At 51.2% G+C, this 21,192-nt stretch overlaps 9 protein-coding genes across 9 annotated transcripts; 6 read left to right on the top strand and 3 right to left on the bottom strand.

Annotated features, from left to right (window-relative positions):
* Positions 1 to 121: 121 nt before the first annotated feature.
* PMZ80_001344 (uncharacterized protein) lies at positions 122 to 534 on the top strand (the record flags this gene model as incomplete). The annotated part of the gene is made up of 2 exons (XM_064869790.1): positions 122 to 143; positions 200 to 534. The coding sequence occupies 2 exons, from the start codon at positions 122 to 124 to the stop codon at positions 532 to 534; spliced, it is 357 nt and encodes a 118-aa protein (XP_064735287.1).
* Positions 535 to 1,196: 662 nt separating this feature from the next.
* On the top strand, positions 1,197 to 2,288 carry PMZ80_001343 (uncharacterized protein; the record flags this gene model as incomplete). Its single annotated transcript, XM_064869789.1, has 1 exon — positions 1,197 to 2,288. One exon carries the CDS (start codon positions 1,197 to 1,199, stop codon positions 2,286 to 2,288), a length of 1,092 nt encoding a protein of 363 aa, XP_064735286.1.
* A 96-nt stretch (positions 2,289 to 2,384) lies between these two features.
* PMZ80_001342 (uncharacterized protein) lies at positions 2,385 to 3,026 on the top strand (the record flags this gene model as incomplete). Its single annotated transcript, XM_064869788.1, has 1 exon — positions 2,385 to 3,026. One exon carries the CDS (start codon positions 2,385 to 2,387, stop codon positions 3,024 to 3,026), a length of 642 nt encoding a protein of 213 aa, XP_064735285.1.
* A 326-nt stretch (positions 3,027 to 3,352) lies between these two features.
* On the top strand, positions 3,353 to 5,011 carry PMZ80_001341 (uncharacterized protein; the record flags this gene model as incomplete). The annotated part of the gene is made up of 1 exon (XM_064869787.1): positions 3,353 to 5,011. The coding sequence occupies one exon, from the start codon at positions 3,353 to 3,355 to the stop codon at positions 5,009 to 5,011; it is 1,659 nt and encodes a 552-aa protein (XP_064735284.1).
* Positions 5,012 to 5,183: 172 nt separating this feature from the next.
* dna2 (DNA replication endonuclease-helicase Dna2) lies at positions 5,184 to 10,293 on the bottom strand (the record flags this gene model as incomplete). Its single annotated transcript, XM_064869786.1, has 2 exons — positions 5,184 to 8,756; positions 8,809 to 10,293. 2 exons carry the CDS (start codon positions 10,291 to 10,293, stop codon positions 5,184 to 5,186), a joined length of 5,058 nt encoding a protein of 1,685 aa, XP_064735283.1.
* Positions 10,294 to 10,883: 590 nt separating this feature from the next.
* Positions 10,884 to 12,434, top strand: SIR2 (NAD-dependent histone deacetylase sir2; the record flags this gene model as incomplete). Its single annotated transcript, XM_064869785.1, has 1 exon — positions 10,884 to 12,434. One exon carries the CDS (start codon positions 10,884 to 10,886, stop codon positions 12,432 to 12,434), a length of 1,551 nt encoding a protein of 516 aa, XP_064735282.1.
* Positions 12,435 to 14,236: 1,802 nt separating this feature from the next.
* CLB2 (G2/mitotic-specific cyclin) lies at positions 14,237 to 15,774 on the bottom strand (the record flags this gene model as incomplete). Its single annotated transcript, XM_064869784.1, has 3 exons — positions 14,237 to 14,328; positions 14,380 to 15,694; positions 15,766 to 15,774. 3 exons carry the CDS (start codon positions 15,772 to 15,774, stop codon positions 14,237 to 14,239), a joined length of 1,416 nt encoding a protein of 471 aa, XP_064735281.1.
* Positions 15,775 to 17,330: 1,556 nt separating this feature from the next.
* trl1 (tRNA ligase) lies at positions 17,331 to 19,784 on the bottom strand (the record flags this gene model as incomplete). Its single annotated transcript, XM_064869783.1, has 1 exon — positions 17,331 to 19,784. The coding sequence occupies one exon, from the start codon at positions 19,782 to 19,784 to the stop codon at positions 17,331 to 17,333; it is 2,454 nt and encodes an 817-aa protein (XP_064735280.1).
* A 727-nt stretch (positions 19,785 to 20,511) lies between these two features.
* On the top strand, positions 20,512 to 21,165 carry PMZ80_001336 (uncharacterized protein; the record flags this gene model as incomplete). The annotated part of the gene is made up of 1 exon (XM_064869782.1): positions 20,512 to 21,165. One exon carries the CDS (start codon positions 20,512 to 20,514, stop codon positions 21,163 to 21,165), a length of 654 nt encoding a protein of 217 aa, XP_064735279.1.
* Between the last annotated feature and the right edge of the window lie 27 nt (positions 21,166 to 21,192).

The following is a 21,192-nucleotide window of genomic DNA, read 5'->3' as shown; positions in this document are numbered from 1 at the left end:
AGAAGAAAGGTAGTTCTTGGTGGTAGCAATCTCCAGCACCCATAAATGATAACGTTGCCAACCGCAGCTATGCAACATGTTTCTCCTTCCTCTTACAGCCCCAGCGTGGAAATAAGCAGACATGAACGCCTACCCAAACCAAAGTATGCTACCACTTTACGCCCCCTGCACATCCGATACCATGTTAACAGCTACACAGTTCTCATCAACCAGCTCATCGATCGCGCAACAATCACCTCCATCGAGAACGCTCAAATGGTGTACCAGCAGATCAGAACCCGACGATCTTCCAAGAGAACGACTGAGTCGGAGAAAGTAATGGTCGCGAAGTTCGAGAGACTGTTCAGTAACTTAACACGAAGTGAGAGACATAAGCGGATGATGGAGATCGCGCCCCTGAAAGTCAAGATGGGCAGGGAGCCAGATGCCATCATGATCGATGAAGGTGCTCTGCGTGCTTGGCTCCAGGAAGTTGCTGAGATCATGGTGCTGTCGGATTCGAGTGAGGTGGAGCGGATGTTGGGGGTCATATAAGGGGCATATATGAGGCTGACGAAACGGGGACGGGTCGGGGCTGCAAAATGGCGACGGTGTGCCAAAATGAGAAGCTCGGGCGCATTCGGCTTGACTTGGTGTCTGGAACAGCCAAGGGAGACAGCCAGGAATGTACGCGGCAACTTCGCTGCATATCTGTCTTGGGTCCGGCTGGTCAATTTGAAGTACTGTCCTTCAGTCCTACATCCAACGCGAGGGAACCAACACTGGCCTCATGGTAAAGGTGTGGTTGAATGCTCGAGGAATGACTGACCGTGTCCCATCTGTTGAAGCTTGTCTATCACCTACCATAGCCACAACCAATGACCACACAAATCACCCTCCCTTGCAGTCTCTAGCTTCAGACATCGTCGACACAGATCTTGTTCGAGCCAGCGGGTGATATCCTTCATTGCGTCCGCCAGTTCAATCTCCACTGCCACAAGCTTGATCGTTGTCAGTGTAGCATGAACAAAATTGCTGCACTTCGGGAGACTGTGTAGCACCGGAACTATTCCGCTTCGGTGCAAACAGAACAAACGGCAGTCCACAAGACATGTGAATGCGCTCATCTTTCGTGTTTCAGAATCTCATGCTTGGGAAGTTAGATACGCCATACTTCTCGTACTTTTGAGTCGCAAATGTTATAGCATAGCATCAATATGGCTCCGCCAGCCCAACGGCGGAATGTGCCAAAGAACGACTTCCCCAAATACTTCGCTACCCTCAAAACACAGACATTCGTCGACCCTCAACCTCGAAACGCACCGAGTGTTACCCACCGCACTATCGCGTGGAACAATGTCGGCGCACTCATCGCAACTGGTGCCACAGACCGCATAATCCGAATATGGAACCCCGAACGACCAGGCGGCAGAGCCCAAATCGAGCTGAAAGGCCACACAAACGAAGTCACCAAGGTCGTCTTCAACCCCATGCGCGAATTCGAGCTAGCCAGCTGTTCCAAAGATGGCACCGTTCGATTCTGGGATACAAGAAGCAAGACCTGCACCACCAAGCTCGAACCCGGCGGCGATCTCTTCTCACTAACTTGGAGCGTCGACGGAACTGAAATGGTCTCAGGCTCAAAGGTACCAGATACCCTCACCCCCGGATCCCAGCCGCGCGAGGCAACGGTGCTAATACCATCTCAGCAAGAAGTGCTCACTACAATCTCTACGCATCCATCGTCGACCCCTACGATCCTCGAGAAACACCGCCAGAAACTTGAGACGAATCAGACGGCATTCAGCATGGCGTATCCGCCGCAGGACCTTCTCGTTACGCACGGGGACGGTTCTGTCAAAATTCTCGATTATCCTTCTTTCGATACACTTCACACACTGTCGAGTCATACGTCCTCTTGCTCGAGTATTGCGTTCAACCCGCTGGGAAACTACGTTGCGATTGGTGGTAGTGACGCTATGATCGCGCTGTGGGATACATATGATTGGGTTTGCAAGAGAACATTCTCGAATGCGAATAGTGGGAAAGTCTCAGGTCTGAGCTGGAGCTGGGATGGACGATACATTACATCTTCTTGCGAAGATGTCGGGTCTGGAGGTGGTGAAGGCAAGAGCGAGGGCTTCGAGATTTACCATGCGGAAAGCGGAGATGTGGTCTACACTGTTCCGACCAAGACGAGTAGTGTACCTGCTGTGGCCTGGCACCCACGGAATTACGCTTTGGCATATACGGTCATCGAAGGGGGCAAGAGCAGTTTGAGGATCGTGGGCGACGTTGGCAATACTTAGCAGGGAGCTTGCAACGTGCCGAGCCAGAGATTGGGCTGGGCAGATTATTGGAACTACAGAGACAATCAAAGTTGTTTCAGCGATGAGGACGAGGACATGGACATGACGCCATCTGAGCCGTCCAGGTCTTTGTCGCCAGTCGAGCTGTTTGCTGAGGCCGCACGGGATATTGCAGCGCTCCGACCAAAGATGGGGTGTTCTGGGATCCACATTCAGCATGTAGAGGATCTGATGAGCACAGGATCTTCGGTACTACAGTCCTCACAAATCTACGTCCAGCATACCGACGAGCCTACGCGGGTGGAGACACCACCAGTATCACTGTCCAGGGTCTACACTGTCTTTGAGGAACAAGAATCACCTGAACCGCAGGTGAAGCTGATATCGAAGAGAGTAGTTACGACAGCCAGAAAATCGAGGTCAACTCTTATCAGCAACACAAGGCTGTATCTAGACCTGACGAAAGAAGATAAACCATGGGTGAGAGCCGATGGCACGCCGAAACCGGACGTCGAAGAGAGCATAGGCATCATCAATAATACTCGAGGCCGGGTCAAATACTGTCTGAGGTGTGGAAAGAACGACCATAAGTTGAAGAATTGTACGTGGTTCCCAAGCGCTACGCTACCGTGTGTGAAGCATATAGGCGCATTCCCGTCTAGAAGGGAAGAGAAGAGCAACGATATCATTATTAGACGTAGAGGAGAGAATGAGCAGGAGCTACGAGCTCCAAAGTAATGTATGGGAAAGAACTTAGATGATAATTTACGTATTCCCCCGATACCATTCTTCTATACATTATCTATGTGCTTGCCTGAATTCTCATACCATTTGCCACTGCGTAGAGCCCTTGCAATGAGCAGTTGCTAAACAACCACTGATGGGAGTCGCGATATGTGCGTGTAGTACGCTTCATGATCACGCAAGAAGTTCCCTTGCAATGAGGTGAAAAGAACGCTGGATTCTAAGATCAGAATCAAATTGTGGAAGACCTCAGCAGCAATCCATACCTACAGCGCAAAAGAAAGCACTGCGCCATACTCAACTTCTGCATCACCATCAGAATGCCATCCTCAATCTTCAGCATCCCAACCACCACCAGTCACGCGCCAAAAGTCAACATCTCCCACACAGAAATCCCACAAACATACCTCGACCCAACACAACCACCCCTCAAGCGCCTCCCCTTCCGCCAAATCCGTAATGTCCCCTACGTACGCGATATTACGCTGTGCATGCCAACCCGCATCTACAACAGCTTATACAGCAACAGCAACAACGGACATGCCACCACCTCAGCCCACCCACAAACCAACTCCAAACCAGCTCTCCCAGGCCAACAACTCAACTACGCAAAAGTCATAATGACCCTCTCCGACATCCTAACCAACTACGATCTCCGCACAGGTAACCATGCCATGCTCGCTGACTCCTCAACCCCATCCTCAAACGACACAACAATGCACCTCAACCGCGGCACAATAACACTCGACATGCCGCATCCTGTCTATCAACGCTCTGGCCTGACATTCCCCGTGACTAAGCTCGCGAGCGGTGGGCGGAAGCACGAGAAGGGGAGTGTGAGGTATCGTGTTGAAATTGATCTAAGGCCACCGAGCATGGTCAAGGGGAAGAAGGGGTTTGAGAGGTTGGTGCATGCGGCGGGGAATGTGGAGGGGTTGAGGGAGGGGAGGGTGTGGTTGTTTGCTGGGCTTGAGGGGCAGAGTGGGAAGGGGAGGAAGAGGAAGCGGGAGGAGGATGGAGTAAGTACTGGTGAGGATGATGTGGCGATGGGGACGGATGTGACGGCGAGCTCGACGACATCGACCCCGGCCACGACGGAATCGAAGGAGAAGCAAGATCATCTACTCGCAGCTCACTACCCGACACTAGTCACAGATCCGGGCACAGTCACAGTCCAGCACGATGTCCTCGTCTCTTCCATCGTCTCGGATCCGACCTCTCTCTCCACTCTGCACACTCAGATCAACGTCTCAAAAGCAAAGAGCTCGAAAGGCCATTTACCAACCATTCTCGACGAAGACATCCACGAGCTAGTCGAGTACCTAGGCCTTCTATTCCTGGCCTCTCCACGGATCACAAAAGCGGACTATGGGAAAGTGGATCCGTATCTATGTCGGTATACACTCCCAAATGCAACTACCACACACACCAATACAGCCAAGGAACAAACAAGCAGAATCGAACACAGAAGCGAAGAAGGAAAGTTCACTGGCACCCCGAACCCCAGTGGTGTCGATGACGCGATAGACGAAGCAAAGACCGACGATATCACAACGATCCGCTACACAGGTTTCATCCCATCTGAGTTCGTCCTACACCTCGTGATCGACCTTATCCGCCGCTCAAGAGAAAAGACCACGGAAGCCGAAAAGGAAGCAGGACAGATCGAAGAAGACAACGAGGATATGTGGGTAGCGATCAACGTTACCGCGCATAAGACGGAGGCAAAGGGGGGTGTTGACGGGTATATGATACTGCTGCAGGGTGATGGTAGCTCGGTTGATGAAGGTGGTGAGCGCAATGATACTGACGCCAATGATGCAGGAGAGACAGAAGGCGGAATGGATGTAGACAGCGAAAGACACGAACAAGCTGCCAACGGCAGTGAGAATGAGAAGCGCAGCAAGGACGGAGGCACTCGATCAGCGAGAGGCTTCAGATATGTAACTTGCTTTGAGTTCGTTGACTCGAGTCAATGATTGAAAATCGAGATATCAGCACCCGTCATTCACTTAAACTACCATCGTGGTTTCCCATCAAACATCAGACTATCCTAAACACAACAGCTTCTGTCCAATGCTGCTTCCATCCATCCCATCCCATGCCGTTACACTCCCCCTTTGCCACCATAATGATACACCACAATCCAAACTAAAAGTCAATCAACATATCCTCATCATCATCAAAGTCATCAAGATCGTAAGCCACCGCCGCAAAATCGCCAGCACCACCACCACCCCTACTCCCTGCCATCTCATTCGCAATATCCCTCAGTACGGGCCGCTTCTCAAGCACATTCTCGACATCAACCGTACCGCGTACAATCTTCTTCGGCTGCGGCGCTTTAAACGGGGCATTCGCCTTATTTGTCCTGACGAGCTTAGGCGCCATACCCCCAGTTGTCGGCACGGGCGCACTCACCCTCGAGTTCGCGTTCGTCGTTTGCAACGGCCTCCTCCCCTCCACAGCAACAGCATTCGGCCTCGCTACCTGACTCGTCGCCGCCTTCGACGCTTGAGGCGGCGCCTGCGTCTGCGTCATCCCCGCCCTCTCAAACACATGTCCCTCCGTCGCATTCGGCGGCAAATCATACACCCACCTCTTCCCATCCATAATCCTAACCAACCCCTCCAAAACACCCACCCCACACCCCTCCAACGTCCCCCGACTCCCCAAAATAACCATCTTACTCCTCGCCCTCGTAATCGCCACATTCACCCGCCTCCAATCCTTAAGTAACTCACCTACATTCCTCGCACTATTACTCCGTACACAACTCAGCAGAATAACCTCTTTGTCTCTGCCCTGGTATTTATCCGCCGTGTGCATCTCCACTTCAGCTGCGGCCGCACTACCCGCGATGGCCTTGACATCGTGACGAAGCAAGGCGAGTTGAGAGCGGTAGAATGTTATCACGCCTATGGACTTCGGTGGGACACCGGACCGGATCAGTGTTGTTAGGAGTTGGGCTGTGAGGAGGGATTCGGTGGGGTTTGTGATGCGTTGGTTTGAGCCGGTGAGGACTTCGGTGGGGGTGGGAGTTATTGTATCGGTGTTTAGGAGGATGCAGCGGGAGGAGGGGGTGAGGGCGATGCGGAGCCAGCAGTTTATGTTTTGGGGTGTGCAGGGTTTGGGTTGGCTTTGTTGGGTGCTGCCGCCGGGACGGTGATGGTGTGCGTCAAGAGCGGCCTGGAGATTCGGGATTTGCAGGGTACGGGATGCGACGGCCGCTGTACCGCATTTTAGGCGGCCGTTGTAGATGAGTTGGTTGGAGAGGAGCATGATGTCCTCTGCCATGCGGTATTGGTGCTCTAGATTGACGACTGAGGATGGTTGGGCATCGGAGAGGAGTTTGAACAGGCTGATGTCGAGCCCTCCTTCTTGGGCTTCTTTGTTCTGGACGAGGGGTGGGAGCTGGTAGTGGTCGCCGACTAGGATGAAGGTGTGTGCCATGCGGATGGGGCCGAGACATACTGGGAGGGTTATTTGGGAGGCTTCGTCGACGATGCAGTAGTCGAAGATGCGGTGGTTGAATATGCCGTGGTTGATGCTTAGGCAGGTTGTGGCGACTACTTTGCTGTTTGCCCAGGAGCGCTCGAGCTCTTCCATTGACTTCTTTGGGATGCCGCTGAGGTCGGCGAAGGATTGTACGTCTGGGTGGACCTTGCCGACTGAGCCGAGTCTTAGGACTGGGATGTTGTCGTCCTTAATCTTGAGCAGAATATTGTCGACGGCAGTATGGGTGTATGAGGTCAACAGGACGGACTTGCCTTGCGAAACGAGTGCTCGGATGATGTGTGCTATCGTTGTTGTCTTGCCCGTTCCAGGCATACCAAGGACCAGAGCATAGTCTTTAGCACTCATCACCTTCTCGATGGCAGCTCTTTGATCCACATTGATGTTGGCCTGAGAAGCTGGTCCTGAGAGAGAATATGCTGTAGAGGTGTGCTTGAATGATGGAGCTTTCTTTTCCACAACAAGCTCACGAAGCTCTCTAGCCTTGAATAAGTCCTTCTCCATGATGCGGATAAGATTATTCCTAACAGTGGCCATACCATTCGAGAACTCGTCCTTGTCAAGGCGGTACAAGATCGGTGAATCGTCCTCCTCGGGCGACGGACTCGGGACACCATCAACAGTCACTTCCATGATGCCGACGAAAGACTGGTTAGTTTCAGCGTTGAACCCCTTTGTCCTCTTTCTGGCATTCTGCAACCTTCGATCAACAGCAACAGTGATTCTTCTCGGCCGTACACTTGTCACATATCCATTCGCTAGAGCAAAATGGCCCTTCTCGTCTGAGATGACGATGGGCTCTCCCACAGTGATCTGCGACTCTGTAAAGGCAAAGCCAGCGTCAAACTTGTGCTTGAGGAATGAGTAGGTGTATCGGTTGATCTTTGGGCCTTCGAGGTTCTCACGGGCTGATCCCGGCTCAATGACAACATTGGAGAAGCACCTGCCTACTTGTTCTCTTTCAGTGCTTAACATCGTCCAAAGCTCTCTTCGGAACTTCATGCAGTCTCGCTCTTCCTTTGTGAGAAGGTCATCCCACTGTTTGAAGAATGTCTGATGATGTGGCTGCAAGTGGCCGACGGCATCGTCAAAGACCTCTTTCAGACCGCTTGTCTCACCGTCTCCGCCCTCGACGAGTTTGTGGTAGGAGAAGCAAGATGTTTGAGCATAGCAGCGCTTGCACAGATGTTCCTTCTTGATCATTGGCGGCAACTCTAGCTTGTCGTGAACATAGCTTGCAAGCAGGTTGCGCCAGATGATCATCTGCCGGATCTCATTTCGAACACCCTCAATTCTGAACGTCTTTGACGTCTCCATATAGTACAGGATACCACTTACCACGTTGACATCGTAGCGGTCAGAGAGCAACAATGTATACATCGCAGTCTGAGCTCGATGTGCTTCGTTGTTGTCTTTCATGCCCGTCTTCAACTCAAGTGGTGCCACAATAGTTCTTGCAACATTATCGGTGGGAAGTCGAATTTGGGCCTGTACGGTAGCGTCGATGTTGCCCTTGAGACCGTACATCGGAGACCAGACGTGCTCTTCGATTTCCAGCAGTTTGTTTATAGCCGTAGGGACGAAGGTGCCTTTTCGATCTCTAATCACAGCATCTGGCGTAAACGTTGCAGACACGAACATCTCTGCCCAAGCTCTTAGGAGAGGCACTTTGCTCATCAGGTGTTCTTTGGCGTCAACTACCTGTACACCAATCTCGTATAGTGACTCGAGGTAACTCGGCAGTATCTGGTCGATGATATTCGAGAAGGTATCCCACTCCCAGCTGTTGAGCTTCATTGCCTCACCAAAAACCTCATGAAGAATATGACCATAGACTTGTGGCTTCTCTGGTGGTGAGGTGGCCTTGACACGGTCTTGCAGGACTGCTCTCCGTAGACATGTGATTGCATCACCGATCACGGTTGCCGATATCAGATGATCTGGGTGTATGATGACCATGTTCTGAGTATCGTCTACAACGCACTGGCCTTGGTGGTTGAAGTCGCCAATCAGATGTATGAAGGAACCCTTGACACATCTTGTCTCATACCACGACTGGCGCAGAAGAAGGATGTATAGCTGCTTGGACTTTTCGTCCTTGATGCTCAGCATTTTCTCGGGACGTTTACGGCCGGGTGAGATGTCGTATTTGCTCTCGAAAACTTCAAGTATCAGGTAGCGCTTGATTGCTCTACTATCTGATTGAGTCTACACAAATCTATCAGTACATATATGCTAAATCATATCAAGTTCCACGCACCTGTTTTGCAGATGCTGCAGCATTATTCGTCACCGCTGCTGTTGTATCATCAATCTCATCAAATATATTGTCGTCGCAGTCATCATCGAAAGCTCCATCACAAGTTACAGCCAAAGCATGTGACTTCTGTTGCATAGCATTTGTGCCATTTGCTGGACACTGCTGCGAATCGACCTGCTCTGCCAGCTGCTGAAACTCTTCGTCAAATAAGTCGTCGTCATCGTCATCGAACTCGTCCACTATCTTGATGTTGTTGTTCTCAATTAAAGCTCCCTTCTGTGGTTGCCTGTTACCGTTCTGTACGTCTTGCTGGGCCGATATTTCCGGCTTCTTCTGTTCTTCGCCAACGCAAGAAGGCTGAATGGTTTCAGCATGCCGCAGAGCAGGAACTTGCGGTGGTGCAGCAGGCTCTTTTGCTTCCAGTTGTTGTTGGCCTTGAGTAAGAGCGTCTTCGATATCCTCCAGATCGTCATCATCAAAGTCCAAATCGCCATAATCCGAAGACTTATCGAGCTTGCCTTTCAGAGGTGAACTTCCATGCCTCATGGCTGGGGGTGCGGGTAAAGACTTCCTCGGAGAGGGCGACTGTTGCTTGTCTTCCACTGTCTGTTCCGCTCTGTTCGCCTGCGGTTCAAATCTTTCAGGCAAGGGAGAGGAGCTTGAAGGTTCGTCTTGCTCTCTCTGACGAGCAATCAGGCTCTGCTGCACGCTTTCAAGCAGAATGCTGACTTTGGATTGCTTGGAAAGCTGAGGTTTAAGCATATCTTTCCGCTTGGAAGCAAAGATCTGCTTCGTTGTGCTGTGCGGGTCTTGATGTATCAATTTTCTCCTCTTAGGACCAGAAGTCGGCCATTCGGTGCCACAACTTGCGGTGCGGCGAAAAGTAGCATCTTTGCTTCCTCCACTAGGTGTATGAGGGAAGAGATCGAAAGGCGGCAAGGGTGGTAGGACTGGCTCGTTTCCCCTCTTCTCAGCATAATTGCTCCATAGCACTGCGGCTGGGTCGTCGTGGTTCGGGGAACGGCGGGCTGGTGATCTCTGTAATGACTGACTGACACTTTTCATGTCCATAGTATCTCCATCAGGGCGAAAATGCTTTGATCTTCGGCCTTGTGACGAGGCAGGTGAAGAACTATGGGAGCGTTTCGTGCCTCGCTGCGAAGTTCTCACTGAGCTCGAGGGTGAATTAAGAAGGCCTGGCACATGTTTCCAAGTGATCTGCTCATGTGGTGTAGCACTCGGTAGCTGGTTGAGCAAGTCTTCTGGGTTTGCTACGAGATCCGACAATGATATTCTTCCTGGTGTTTGCGGGGGAAGCAGTCTAGGGTCTGGCACATCCTCATTTCCGCCTTGTAATGTCTCTGTTGGTCTGCCATTGACAGCATTTTCCTTCTCTTCAGTAAAAATCGCTTTAGGTGGGGCAGACTCGAGCGTCTTTTCTTTTCGTTTCGATTGTGATGCGGAGCCGAAGGGTTGTGATGGCATTATGTAGTTCAAGAGAGCGCGTGGGTTATTGCTGCATGGTATTCAAGATGTCGACTCTGTTGCATGTCCAAAAGTTGTGGCCACCAACATGTTGACATTGGCTTTCTGCTTGTCGCGAAAAGACGCGTCGAGACGCGATCGGAAGCACTCGACTTGGGGATATGATAACTACGATATTGTCACGTGATCGCACTCGAGCTTCAGCCTGATAGGGGCTCGAGGGGCTAGAAGAGTGCTTCTTGTGGCTACGAAAACCAGTCTGTCTCATGCTCCAGATTCCTCGCTCTGTACTATAAGCAAGCACATTTCTGATCGACCATCATCAGCCATGCGAGAAGCTGGTCTATTCCGGCCATGCACACTCACAGAGTGGTTTTTGCCAGATGATGTGACTGCACTGACAATAATGCTTGTCAGCTATGTTCAGTAGATCGCCATTACTTTTCATCAGGCCGAGAAGCGAAGAACGGCCCTTGACCAGCGCGAGGCAGCTTCGATCGTGAGTCCTTGGAAAGCGTGCCTGCCACAAGTTTTGAGGTCTGGGTGAGGAAAGCAGGATCTTGTCAACCTTGGAAGGAAGAACGAGCACCATGGCTACGCCTTCCACTCCTCGCCACAAACGGCTGGCTACTGTTGACTCTCATGGCAATCGTTCCTCTTCAACTCCTCCAGCAAGCAGAAATAATCCACATCTTTTGCCTCCAATGACTTTATCACCTTCTTCAAGGCATTCTAGCCCTGGTATTGATAGACTTTGGAATGGACGTCGCTACCCTGACGATTTGATCCCTCGTCGACTTACTGCGTCGCCCGTTGCTCGAATCAAAGACAGAGATAGGACGAGAAAGAGGCTGTCTCAGTATCACACGATTGATCACGCAGTCCAACTTCTGAAAAATGCCAAGAATGTGGTGGTTCTCACAGGTGCCGGCATCTCGACATCACTCAACATCCCCGATTTCCGATCCGATGGAGGCTTCTACAGTAAGTTGTCCTCATCCATCGGCATAACTACACCAGAGGAGTTCTTTAGCTTAGACTTCTTTACCCGGAATTCCGAGTCTTTTTGGGACAACGTCAAGCCCCTACTGCCCAGATACGCTAAGGGCAAGACTGGCGATTACGAGAACCTCATATCGAAGTATTCCAAGTCTGACGAAGGGACAGTACCGAAGTTTAGCAAAACGCATGCTTTCCTCGCTCTGCTAGCCCAGGACAAGCTATTGACCAATTATACTCAGAATATCGATGGTTTAGAATTTGCAGCTGGGGTCAACTCCAAGAAGATAATCCAGTGCCACGGGTCTTGGGATACAGCCACTTGTTTCACCTGCAAAAAGACAATCTCAGCCAAGAAGTACCTACCTATTGTCTTCGAAGATGGCTATCCTCGGTGCAAATGTGTAGGTAAAGATCTACCTCTCGGCCGCACTCCTGTAAAGAAGAGCAAGGTCAAAAAGCGGAAGCGTGCTATCTATGAAGGAGATTCAGACCACGATTCAGATGATGGCACAAAGATGCCGAAAGGTCTCTACAAACCAGACATCACATTCTTCGGAGAGCCAATACCAGAGTACTACGTTCCACGGCTAGAAGAGGACAAAGTCAAGGCTGATTTGCTGCTGATACTGGGTACGTCGCTGAAGGTCCGGCCGGTCAAGACGATGCTGGTTGATTTCCCTCCTCATGTACCACAGATCTGGATCAACAAGGACAGGTACAACGGTACTCATTCTGACATGCCGGGTGTACATGTTGATATCGAGCTTCTCGGAGAGTGCGACATTGTGATTGAGGAATTGTGTCGCCGTGCCGGCTTCCCTTTGGACAAGTTCACCTGGAAAGGCCCCTCCACCAAGAACGAAAAGGAGCAGATCATGCCAGTCCGAGGGAGGCAGAATGGTCCATTGGTGCAGAAGCCCGAGCAAGACACCATTGGCCAAAGCCGCACCAAAACTACATCAGTCCACGCGACACCTTCGAAGCTAACGATCAGCGAAACACAGACTAAACCGGCCAACGGAAACACAAGCTCGAGCGAGCCAACCTCCACCATCCGAGTCGTCTCAGATCTCGACGCAGAATGGCGATGGCGCTTCACGAAAAAACCAACAACGTCATCAGGTTCAGCAAGTGCCTAGGGGGCCTCACATATGGACATACGAGACATGCAAATCGAAAGAGCAGGCCGGCGTTTGGAGAATACTCCTGGTTTCCGTAGCTCAGCAGGACGCATCAACAACGAAGCATGTTGTTGGGATGCGACGAACCTGAAAAGAAGAGGAAGAGCGCGAGATATCTGATTGCGAGTCTTCAGTGTCCGCTTGCAGGGGTTGTACATAAAGAGCACGCGGTAGGATGTACAGCATGTTGGAAACGAAACGGCTGGCTTGCCCGGAAGAGAAACAGACGAGTATTTATAGCATACAGGCTAGACGTCAGCGGCACCATGAGCGTTTCTGGATGATGTTTGGATAGCAACAATCAATTCATTACATTGAGGCCCTCTTGCAACATGCCAACGCTTCTATCCGCAACCACATCCAGTGAGCCCTCTCGGGACATATCCCACAGGGGGAAATAAATGCTTATTTCCGACCCTCACCATCCCCTGTCGATGTCACGAGACACCACCGAGATACCAACAGACATACAGTGCCCACAATACCAGAGACTGCAGTGTCCATGTCCATCGCATCTCACCTTACCTCACCTCACCTCACCTCATGCCCACTCCATCCCAATCCCTCCCGCCCCACAGGCCACGATATCAGTTGAGCTCAACTCAACTCACATGCAGCCAAGCAGAAGCAGCCCTAGGTATTGTATCCACCAGGAAACATGAAGTACCTACCCTAACCACAACATCACCACCACCACCACACACCCGTCCACCCACCCCGCGCCTCGCAAGAGCTAGGCAGGTCAGTCAATTCAATTCAACTCCGTTCGCGTGCTAAGAAGACACGACGCCACGAAATGTTAGCCGTGAGATAAATAAGTAACTGACAAAACGAAGGAAACCACGACCCAGTCATTACCGTGGTGTGGTGTTGGTCGAGGTCGGCATGTGAGAGGGCAGGGGAAGGGAAGGTGAGACTCAGAACTCAGGACGAGGACGGCGTAGCATGCATGCACGCATTGATTGTTAGGGAGGTCTAGCTCGCCTCTGATAAGTGATGATGGGCAGGCATGGATGGTGCCAGCGAAGCGCGTCGCTGTGTCGTGGAGGTCGTGCCATTAACTAGGAAGTACAGCAAACAGGGCAAGTGCCTCGGTGGCAGCGACGAGTGAATAGCGCATCGACAGGGTCGTGCTTCAAAGTTGAGATGCACTTGGTTGAGACAGCGCAGGTACAGGTACAGTACAGATTAGCAACACGATCCGCAAGGACATAGAGAACTTTTGGTATACAATGCATGCATGTTGCTCGTCTGCTACTCAAACTATCTCCCAGCATCTCTATGCAAGCAGCGTTGATGATGGCAGCATTAGACTCGCTTGCTTTTGTTCCTCAATTGCTTTTCCTCTTCGCTTGCACCTCCACAGTAACAGCAATAGCAACATCTCCTCAGCAGCATGTGAACGCGACAAAACACAAAGCCTCCCCCCGCTCCCGGTGCCTCGAAATCCAAATGCACCATTTCGCCATGCCCCGAAGACTGGAGTAAACAACCAAAAGACGATGAGCTTGTGCTTGTGCTGTTGTATCTTCATCCTTCGTGTCCATCCATGTTCACGCCAATGCCAAATCAAGCCGTGTAGAACGCCAGTGCCATGCCGCAAAGTGGTATTGAGAACGAGTACGCCAGGGATGTGAAATAATGATGCCGATGATATTCTATGCGATACCGTTCATCTTCGTGAAACCAGGAAACAATGCTGTCAACGGATAGTGGGGCTTTTCGACCTATACAGGAGTCGTAGATAGCCAGTCCATAATCTAGTTGGATTTGACGTCGCCAGTAGCGATGCCACCACCAGCGCGCATGGTGTTAGTGTATTCCTTGGCCCACTTGCGAGCAGTGATGGAAGCTGTGAACATGTTAGCAAGAGACCTGTCTATGTGTAGGAGGATGGACATACCTTTGAGGAACTTTTTGCTCGCATACTTCTTGAAGAGCGCCTCATGGGCGACAGGAGCTTGGAGGAAGTCGACCATAATGTCAAAGACAGGCATGATCTCCTCTTGAGTGTAGCCTGCGAACTTGGTGAGGGTGACGTCCCATGGACCACGATCGAAGATCAGTCGGGCCAGGTACATGGCGGCGGCGGCAATGTGGCTCTGGCGGTACTCGAGGAAGCGGTGATCGACCAAGCTGAGCTCCATGAGGTATTTACCGAAAGTCCGAGTCTGGATGTCGTAGTTGTCTGCTTTCGAGATACGCCTCAGGAAGTTCATTGGGTTGGGATAGCTGAGGTCGTACTTGAGAGTGGACAGGGTGTACCGCTCGGCAGCAAGAACTTCGTCGACCGAGAAGCCATCATCGGCAACGTGTGTGAAGTTGCCGACGTGAGGCGACAGGACCTCCTCGTACTTTGAGGCGATGAACATGGCAGTGATGCCAACCAATTGTAGCTTGTCGAGCGGTACGACCTTCTGTGACAGGAATCGGTCGATGATGTTGACGGCAAGGAAAAGAGTCTCTGGCAGTAATCGGAACCTCATATGAACCTCAATGAGCCAGTCGACGAGGATGCCACGCATCTTCCACTCCAAGTCGTCTTGATGATCCATGTACTGTGCGTTGGGCATTGTGGTCTTCTCCAGTTCTTGGTAGTATTCGAAGATCTCTCGGACGTACTCGGCACACATCGAAGGGTCGTCGAGGTCTTCAGCATCCAAAGTACCAACAATGTCGTAGGCCTCTTCTTCCATCTGTTGTGACTCTTCGACCATCTCTTGTGTGACCGACTTCTTACGCGCAGGCTGCTCAAGCTCCTCGATTGTCTCATCTGTTGAGGTGGTGGGTGCTATCGACGGCTGTGCTCGCTTCTTCTGTACGCCTGAACCACTAGCAGGCTTCTTTGCTTCGGCGGCTGGCTTTGGCTTGACATTGTTGTCCTTGAGACCCAGGGCTGACCTCGACGAGTTTGTTCTTGTGAGCTTGGTAACACCGCCTGTTTTCGACGCGACTGTTGACTTCTGACCAGCAGCCTTCTTGCCCTCTTGTACGGCCTCAGTACCCTTTGCAGCGTTTGTCACATCTCCCAGTGCTCTTCGGCCACGCGTGGCATTCAGTGTACCTGTTGTGGACTTCTTGGTCTGTAGAGCCTTCTTCGCAGGTGGGTTGGCGACATCCTCTGTGGTATTGGCGGCAGCTTTGGCACGCGTTAATCTCGTGCTGGCAGCAACACTGTTTTCATCGTTCTCGTTATTGATACGCCCTCGCGTACGTGCCTGTAGCAGCTGTTAGTAGTGCTCTGTTTCTATGCGGTACGGCATCAGCCTCATGCGAGGTGTGAACTTACGGCAGGCATTGTGATTGAACGGGAAGATTGGTGCTCGTTGGTAGAGGACGAGGTGTTGTGTGATTGAGGGCGTCGTATTGGCGCGTGTTACAGAATATCCTATAATCGACAAATGTTAGCATGAGATTGCATGATGAAGTTGAATGGCACCAAGAATGACGCACGGGCAATTCCAGAACGTGTATTGGATACGGCAATCTCAAGGCTGTTGAGGACGAGTATGATATTTTGTGGTGATCCAGTATCAGACAAGACTCGATGTAGGTCGAGTCGAAGCTGTTTTGTTTTGGGTCGTGGTGTTGGTCAATGGTGATATAACACGAAGACCAGCTGCGCGATTCTGATCTCCCGTCGCGTGTCGTTGATGCCCGAAGTGAGGAGCTGGAAGTGCATACACTAATTATTCCTACTCAAGGTAAAGCTCGATATGAAGAGGTGTTGAGCTGAGTGAGGAAGCTCGAGTAGTGGAGGGAGCTTTGTTTGTAGGATGAGTGAGAGCAGTGTATACACGAGGTACTCGTAGCTTTGAAGTGCCAAAGAGAGCAGAGTCGGCAAGCCTGGGACCGTTGTTTGGGCTTGGCGGAGATGGCGCGCTTTAGAACTGGATCAACCCGCCAGTCTTGGTTTTGCTGCTGCGATTGGTTCGACACGTCGCGGCGCGCCACACCTCTCCGTGATGTAATGGCGTGAGAGAACAGACGTGCTTGGGAGATGACTTACTCACTTCGATCGAGCTCTGAGACCTCTTCGTCGATGGCTTGATATTTTCTTGACCGATGCAGTATCCAAGATATCCTGAATGTTGCATACAAGAGAATCTTTCGTGCAAAGAGATGTTTTGTAGGATAGACGACGAGTTGTGCAAAAGTTCAAAGGTTCGGAGAGCCTGAAGATGAAAACACGTCTAATTGGCTCCATCCCGGCTCCAGCAGGCGCGATCGAGTTGTTGTCGTGGTCGTTGCCGCGGCAGCAAATTGAAAAAAGCTCCAATGCTCCTGCCTCTTTCCAGCTCCAATATCACGGCAACCACGGGTACCTGCGTTCTTTCGTTGCCTGCCCATGAACCGTACTGTACAGCTTCCCATCCTAGAAAAGGGCAAATTCTGTTGCCAGAGATACGAGTGAGAAGTTAAAGAGAAGACGGCACATACCACCTACCAAAAGGTTGTTGATTCATTCATGCATCAAGTACAATGCTGGGTATCTATCTATACTGCTTTTTGTCCATCATATGCTATAATCGCTGCGCTCAAATGCTCATATTCACTTGATGCTTAGTGTCAAACAATCATCTGCATCATTCCTACAGATTTTGGTAGGGCGCTCTCTCAGCCCGATGCCATTGAACGAGGGCTGCTGTCCCCCGTGGTTTGCGTCTTGCCCTTGGCCGCGACAGTAGACTCTTTCGAAACATCCGCACCATTCACTTGCGGCTTGAGTATCTTCACGTCCTCTTTGGCCATCTGGTGGTCAGCAGAATGCTCGACCTCGTTCTTTCGTATTGGCATGGCTTTGTTTCGTCCGCCTCGGCCTCATCTGCTCTGGTTGCCTCTGGTGCTTCGATGCTATCGACCGCGCTGCATCACAGGCTTCACCGCACCGTCCAGCTCTTTCATACCTAGGATCTCCTTGCTCATGATGCTAGTATCCTTCCCGTCCGACTCAGCCCATCGTTGAATTAGAGCATTCGTCTCGACAGGTTTGATGCCATCTCCAGCTGTGCCAATCGTGATGTGCGGGTACTCGTTGACACTGTTCCAGACCGTGCCGTTGGACGAAGGCAAGATTCTAACAAGGATGCCCATCAGCCGATCGTCCCAGATCACACGTTCCAGTCGCAGTCTACCCGGACCTAGACTTGGTGTACGATCATCCTTCTGGTTGTTGAGCGTATCTCTGTACAAGTCGATGTAGTATTGCCACAACTGTGGATTTTGAGTTGAGCTTGCTCGGTGCATCAGTGTAATGTGGAACTCGCGCTGTATTCGGTTCGTGCCCTTCAGCTGCTTCCAGAACTTACTCTCCTCCGGAGTGGCATCAGCGAACAAAGAGGACAGGACTGAGTTGATATTCGTTGCAGACAGGGTGATACCGAAGTACTCCAGCCGCTTCACAAGCTCGTCAGGAGACAACTGCTTTGGCTCCGGTGTGCTCTGCTTGCTGCCATTGACCTTCTGCTTATTGTCTTTCTTGTTCTGGAATGTACCAGACAGATCGTGTCTCTCGTCAGCTTCGACAGTATGTTTCATGGCATACTCGATTGCATCTTCCATCTCTTGGTGTGATGGCATCTCTCGGCCCTTGAAGACTGTAGGGTAAGCATTGTACAGTTGGTTGATGACGGTCTCGAGATTTTCCAAAGATGAAGCCGCCACATCAAGATCTATGACCTCCTCGAAGTTTGAGTCGGGCTCTCGATTGGTGTCACACCCTTGAAAGCGGTTCAGAAACCCTTCCATGATGCCAACAATCTCGGCTTGTCCTTTCGACGCAGCCTGAATAGTTTGATGGTTGTCACCTCGGTCCAGAACTCGGCCCTGTGTGACCTTGCGAATGCCGTTGAGCATCTGGTCCTTGGGTTCATGAACGTAGTGCAAGGCCACAAACTTGGTGTCAGGGATGACCTTGGCGACATCATTTATTATCTGCTCTCGCTCGCGCTTCTGGTGGTTGTTTCTGTCAGCAATGACCACAGGGTGCGCTGACATAAGATTTGTGATTGCAAGTGTGAACCGCCCAGCTCGATTGCTCTTGCCCTGTACGTTATCGTTCTGAGTGTGGCCCCAGCCAAAGAGTTTCACCAAAGCTTTGGCAACCGTGGTCTTTCCGCAACCGATAGTGGCGATCGGCACAAGTAGAATATTGATGGGTCCATCTGTGCTACCGGCGGCCTCTTCCTGGTTGATGATGTCTGCCCCAGTCTGGCCCTTTTCCTTGAGAAAGCCATCTCGCATTTTGATGATGCCATGGTTCTGGTTATATTGTTTTCCCAGGTTCTTGTCCTTGGCTAACTGCTGCCTTGCATACAACAGATATTCTTCAGTGATCTTCTTGTGCTTCTTGTACCTTGGTGGCTTGCCGGCAATAATTGCTTTCGTTGCTTCTCGCCACTGTCTGTACATAAGATAGGGCTCCTCGAATTTGTACTTGAAGAACCAATCGAGGCCTGCATCGCCAGGCTTGTTGCCCTGCAGCTTGCATCTGATGACAAAGCCTTCTGTGTCTCGACCATTCCATGAACCTGTCTCGGCACATTTGCTAAGGAAGTCCTTCACTTCGTCTAGTGTCTGAATTATCTCGTATTCTGCCTTTTTGAAACCCCAGGTGTCGGCGAACTCGTGTACTTCCGGACCAGACAAGGTTGCAAATTCTGGTAGATTGAAGTTAATGCCGTGCATATAGAAGCCGGCGAGCTCAGGAGGGTAGGCAAGGACGTGCTCTTCGAAGTCATCGTCGCACAGCTCGCCCACAGCCGTTGCATTCATCTCCCGTAACGTCCTCGCCAGATCTTGTGTGGTCTTGCCAACGCTTGCAACGTGCTTTTCAATCCATTTCTTTCCGACAACAGAATGACTTGCTGAGGCATCTTCTCTTGCTCCAGTAGAGTGCTTGCTGCAGACCAGTAACGTCCCATCCTCAAGACCGGATAAGAAGATGATGCAACCGTTCTCCTTGACGCTGAGTTCATAAGGGCCTTTTGTATCTCTCTCGACGTGTTTCCATTCTGTTTCCTTCACTTCGTCGACGTTGAAGAACTTGTTGTATCCTCTGATGACGATCTCGGGGTTTCCCGCTGAGTTCTTGGTTGTGAATAGTCCTCGAGCATATGTTGGAAGGTCGTCTTTCTTGTAGTCCCAGTCGTTGAATTTCCAGGAGTCGACGTAAATGTCGCTGCCGTCTACAGCGTATGTTGACTTTCTGCAAGAGAAGCCTTGTTTCTTACCCTTGCTCCGACCGCCTTTAGCAGATTCAAGTGCTTGCACCATTTGTCTGACGCCATGCTGTTCTCCTTGACCCATGCTTGGCAACCTATGGACTGGTTGTGAGGGATGGTTAGTGTCCTCAATAGCTGGGTAGTCTGCCAACTTGGTAGGACTCAGAGAATCAGCGTTGCTTGATGAAAGCCCGATCACGACGGCACAGATTGCTTTGGAGTTGGACACAATGTTTTCTGAGTCGTGACAAGTAGGGTTTGTCCAAAACCGTGATTGAAGTTGGAATGATTACCTTTTTCGACAGTACACGAAATTTATTCTTTTACACAAGCAGGGAAAGAGCGACTAGGATGATATAGCTTCGGACGTCAAAGCCGCAGGCAGTCACACCTTGAGTCATTCCAGTGTCATCAAAATGACTCTTTTACTCAAATACAGTCACTGCTTTCATTTCAACTTGGCTCGTTTGTACTGAACGAAAGAGCGAGGGAGTTCACTCGTCTTCGTGTGCCTTGTGCTTCAGCCGCGCTAAAATGCATGCTGGCGTTAAGCTTAGCTTATCGATAGGGAGTTCGTAGGCGGGGCATAATTTTTGTCCCCTGCTTGCGCCACGATTGGGTTCGATATCGATGTCAGACATATCCTATGAGTCGTGACACGTAGCCCGGCCTACTCGTGCAGTGCAACAAAACGTTTACCAGTGTTGCCCTTCGAGCTTATTGCCACTCAGCCTGCGCAGTGGAGAAGCCCAGTGTGAGCGCGTTGAACAAACACCACGAAGCACTTTCAAGCCTACTCATTCTACGCAACAATGGCAGACCCCAACCCCTTCCTCCTCGCCGCGAACGGTCCCGACGCAGACCCCCGTCTGCTCGCTCACCTCCGCGCAAACCCAAGTCTTGCCTCAGAGCAAGATTCTCACGGCTACTCCCTTCTCCACGCCGCCGCATCCTACAACCACGTTGACCTCCTCCGAGCACTAGTCAATGAATTCAACGTAGACGTCAACCTACGAGATGAAGACAACGAGACATGCCTGTTCGTGGCCGAGACGGTCGAGGTCGCAAAGTGCTTAGTCGAGGAATTAAAGATCGACACATCACTCACAAACGACGATGGGCAGACGGCACGCGAGAAGATAGAGAGCGAGGAAGATTATCCCGAGGTTGCGGCATATCTTGCGCAGGGTAGCGCTGCGATTGGGGAAGTGAGCCAGAATGGGACTGGAAGCGCACATCCACCGCCGTTGCCGCCGAATGTGAAAGTGAACATTGGAAATGTAGCTGAGGATGTAGGGCCAGAGCCAGATCCAGAGTTCAGAAGGAGGATTGAGGAACTGGCGAGCAAGGAAAATTTCCACACTGAAGAGGGCCAGAGGGAACTGAGGGCATTGATCAGCGATGCGGTGATGGGTGTCAGTCAGGATGAACAGCAGCAGGATAGCCAAAGGAGGAGACTGGGTTGAGGAACATGGTAGCGCCTATCTTAGTGC

The sequence above is a fragment of the Knufia obscura genome (genome assembly GCF_036327395.1).
Source record: "Knufia obscura strain CCFEE 5817 isolate CBS 148926 chromosome Unknown scaffold_1, whole genome shotgun sequence".
Lineage (NCBI taxonomy): Eukaryota > Fungi > Ascomycota > Eurotiomycetes > Chaetothyriales > Trichomeriaceae > Knufia > Knufia obscura.
The sequence above is the reverse complement of the archived record's forward strand: the minus strand, read 5'-3'. Positions and strand labels throughout refer to the sequence as shown.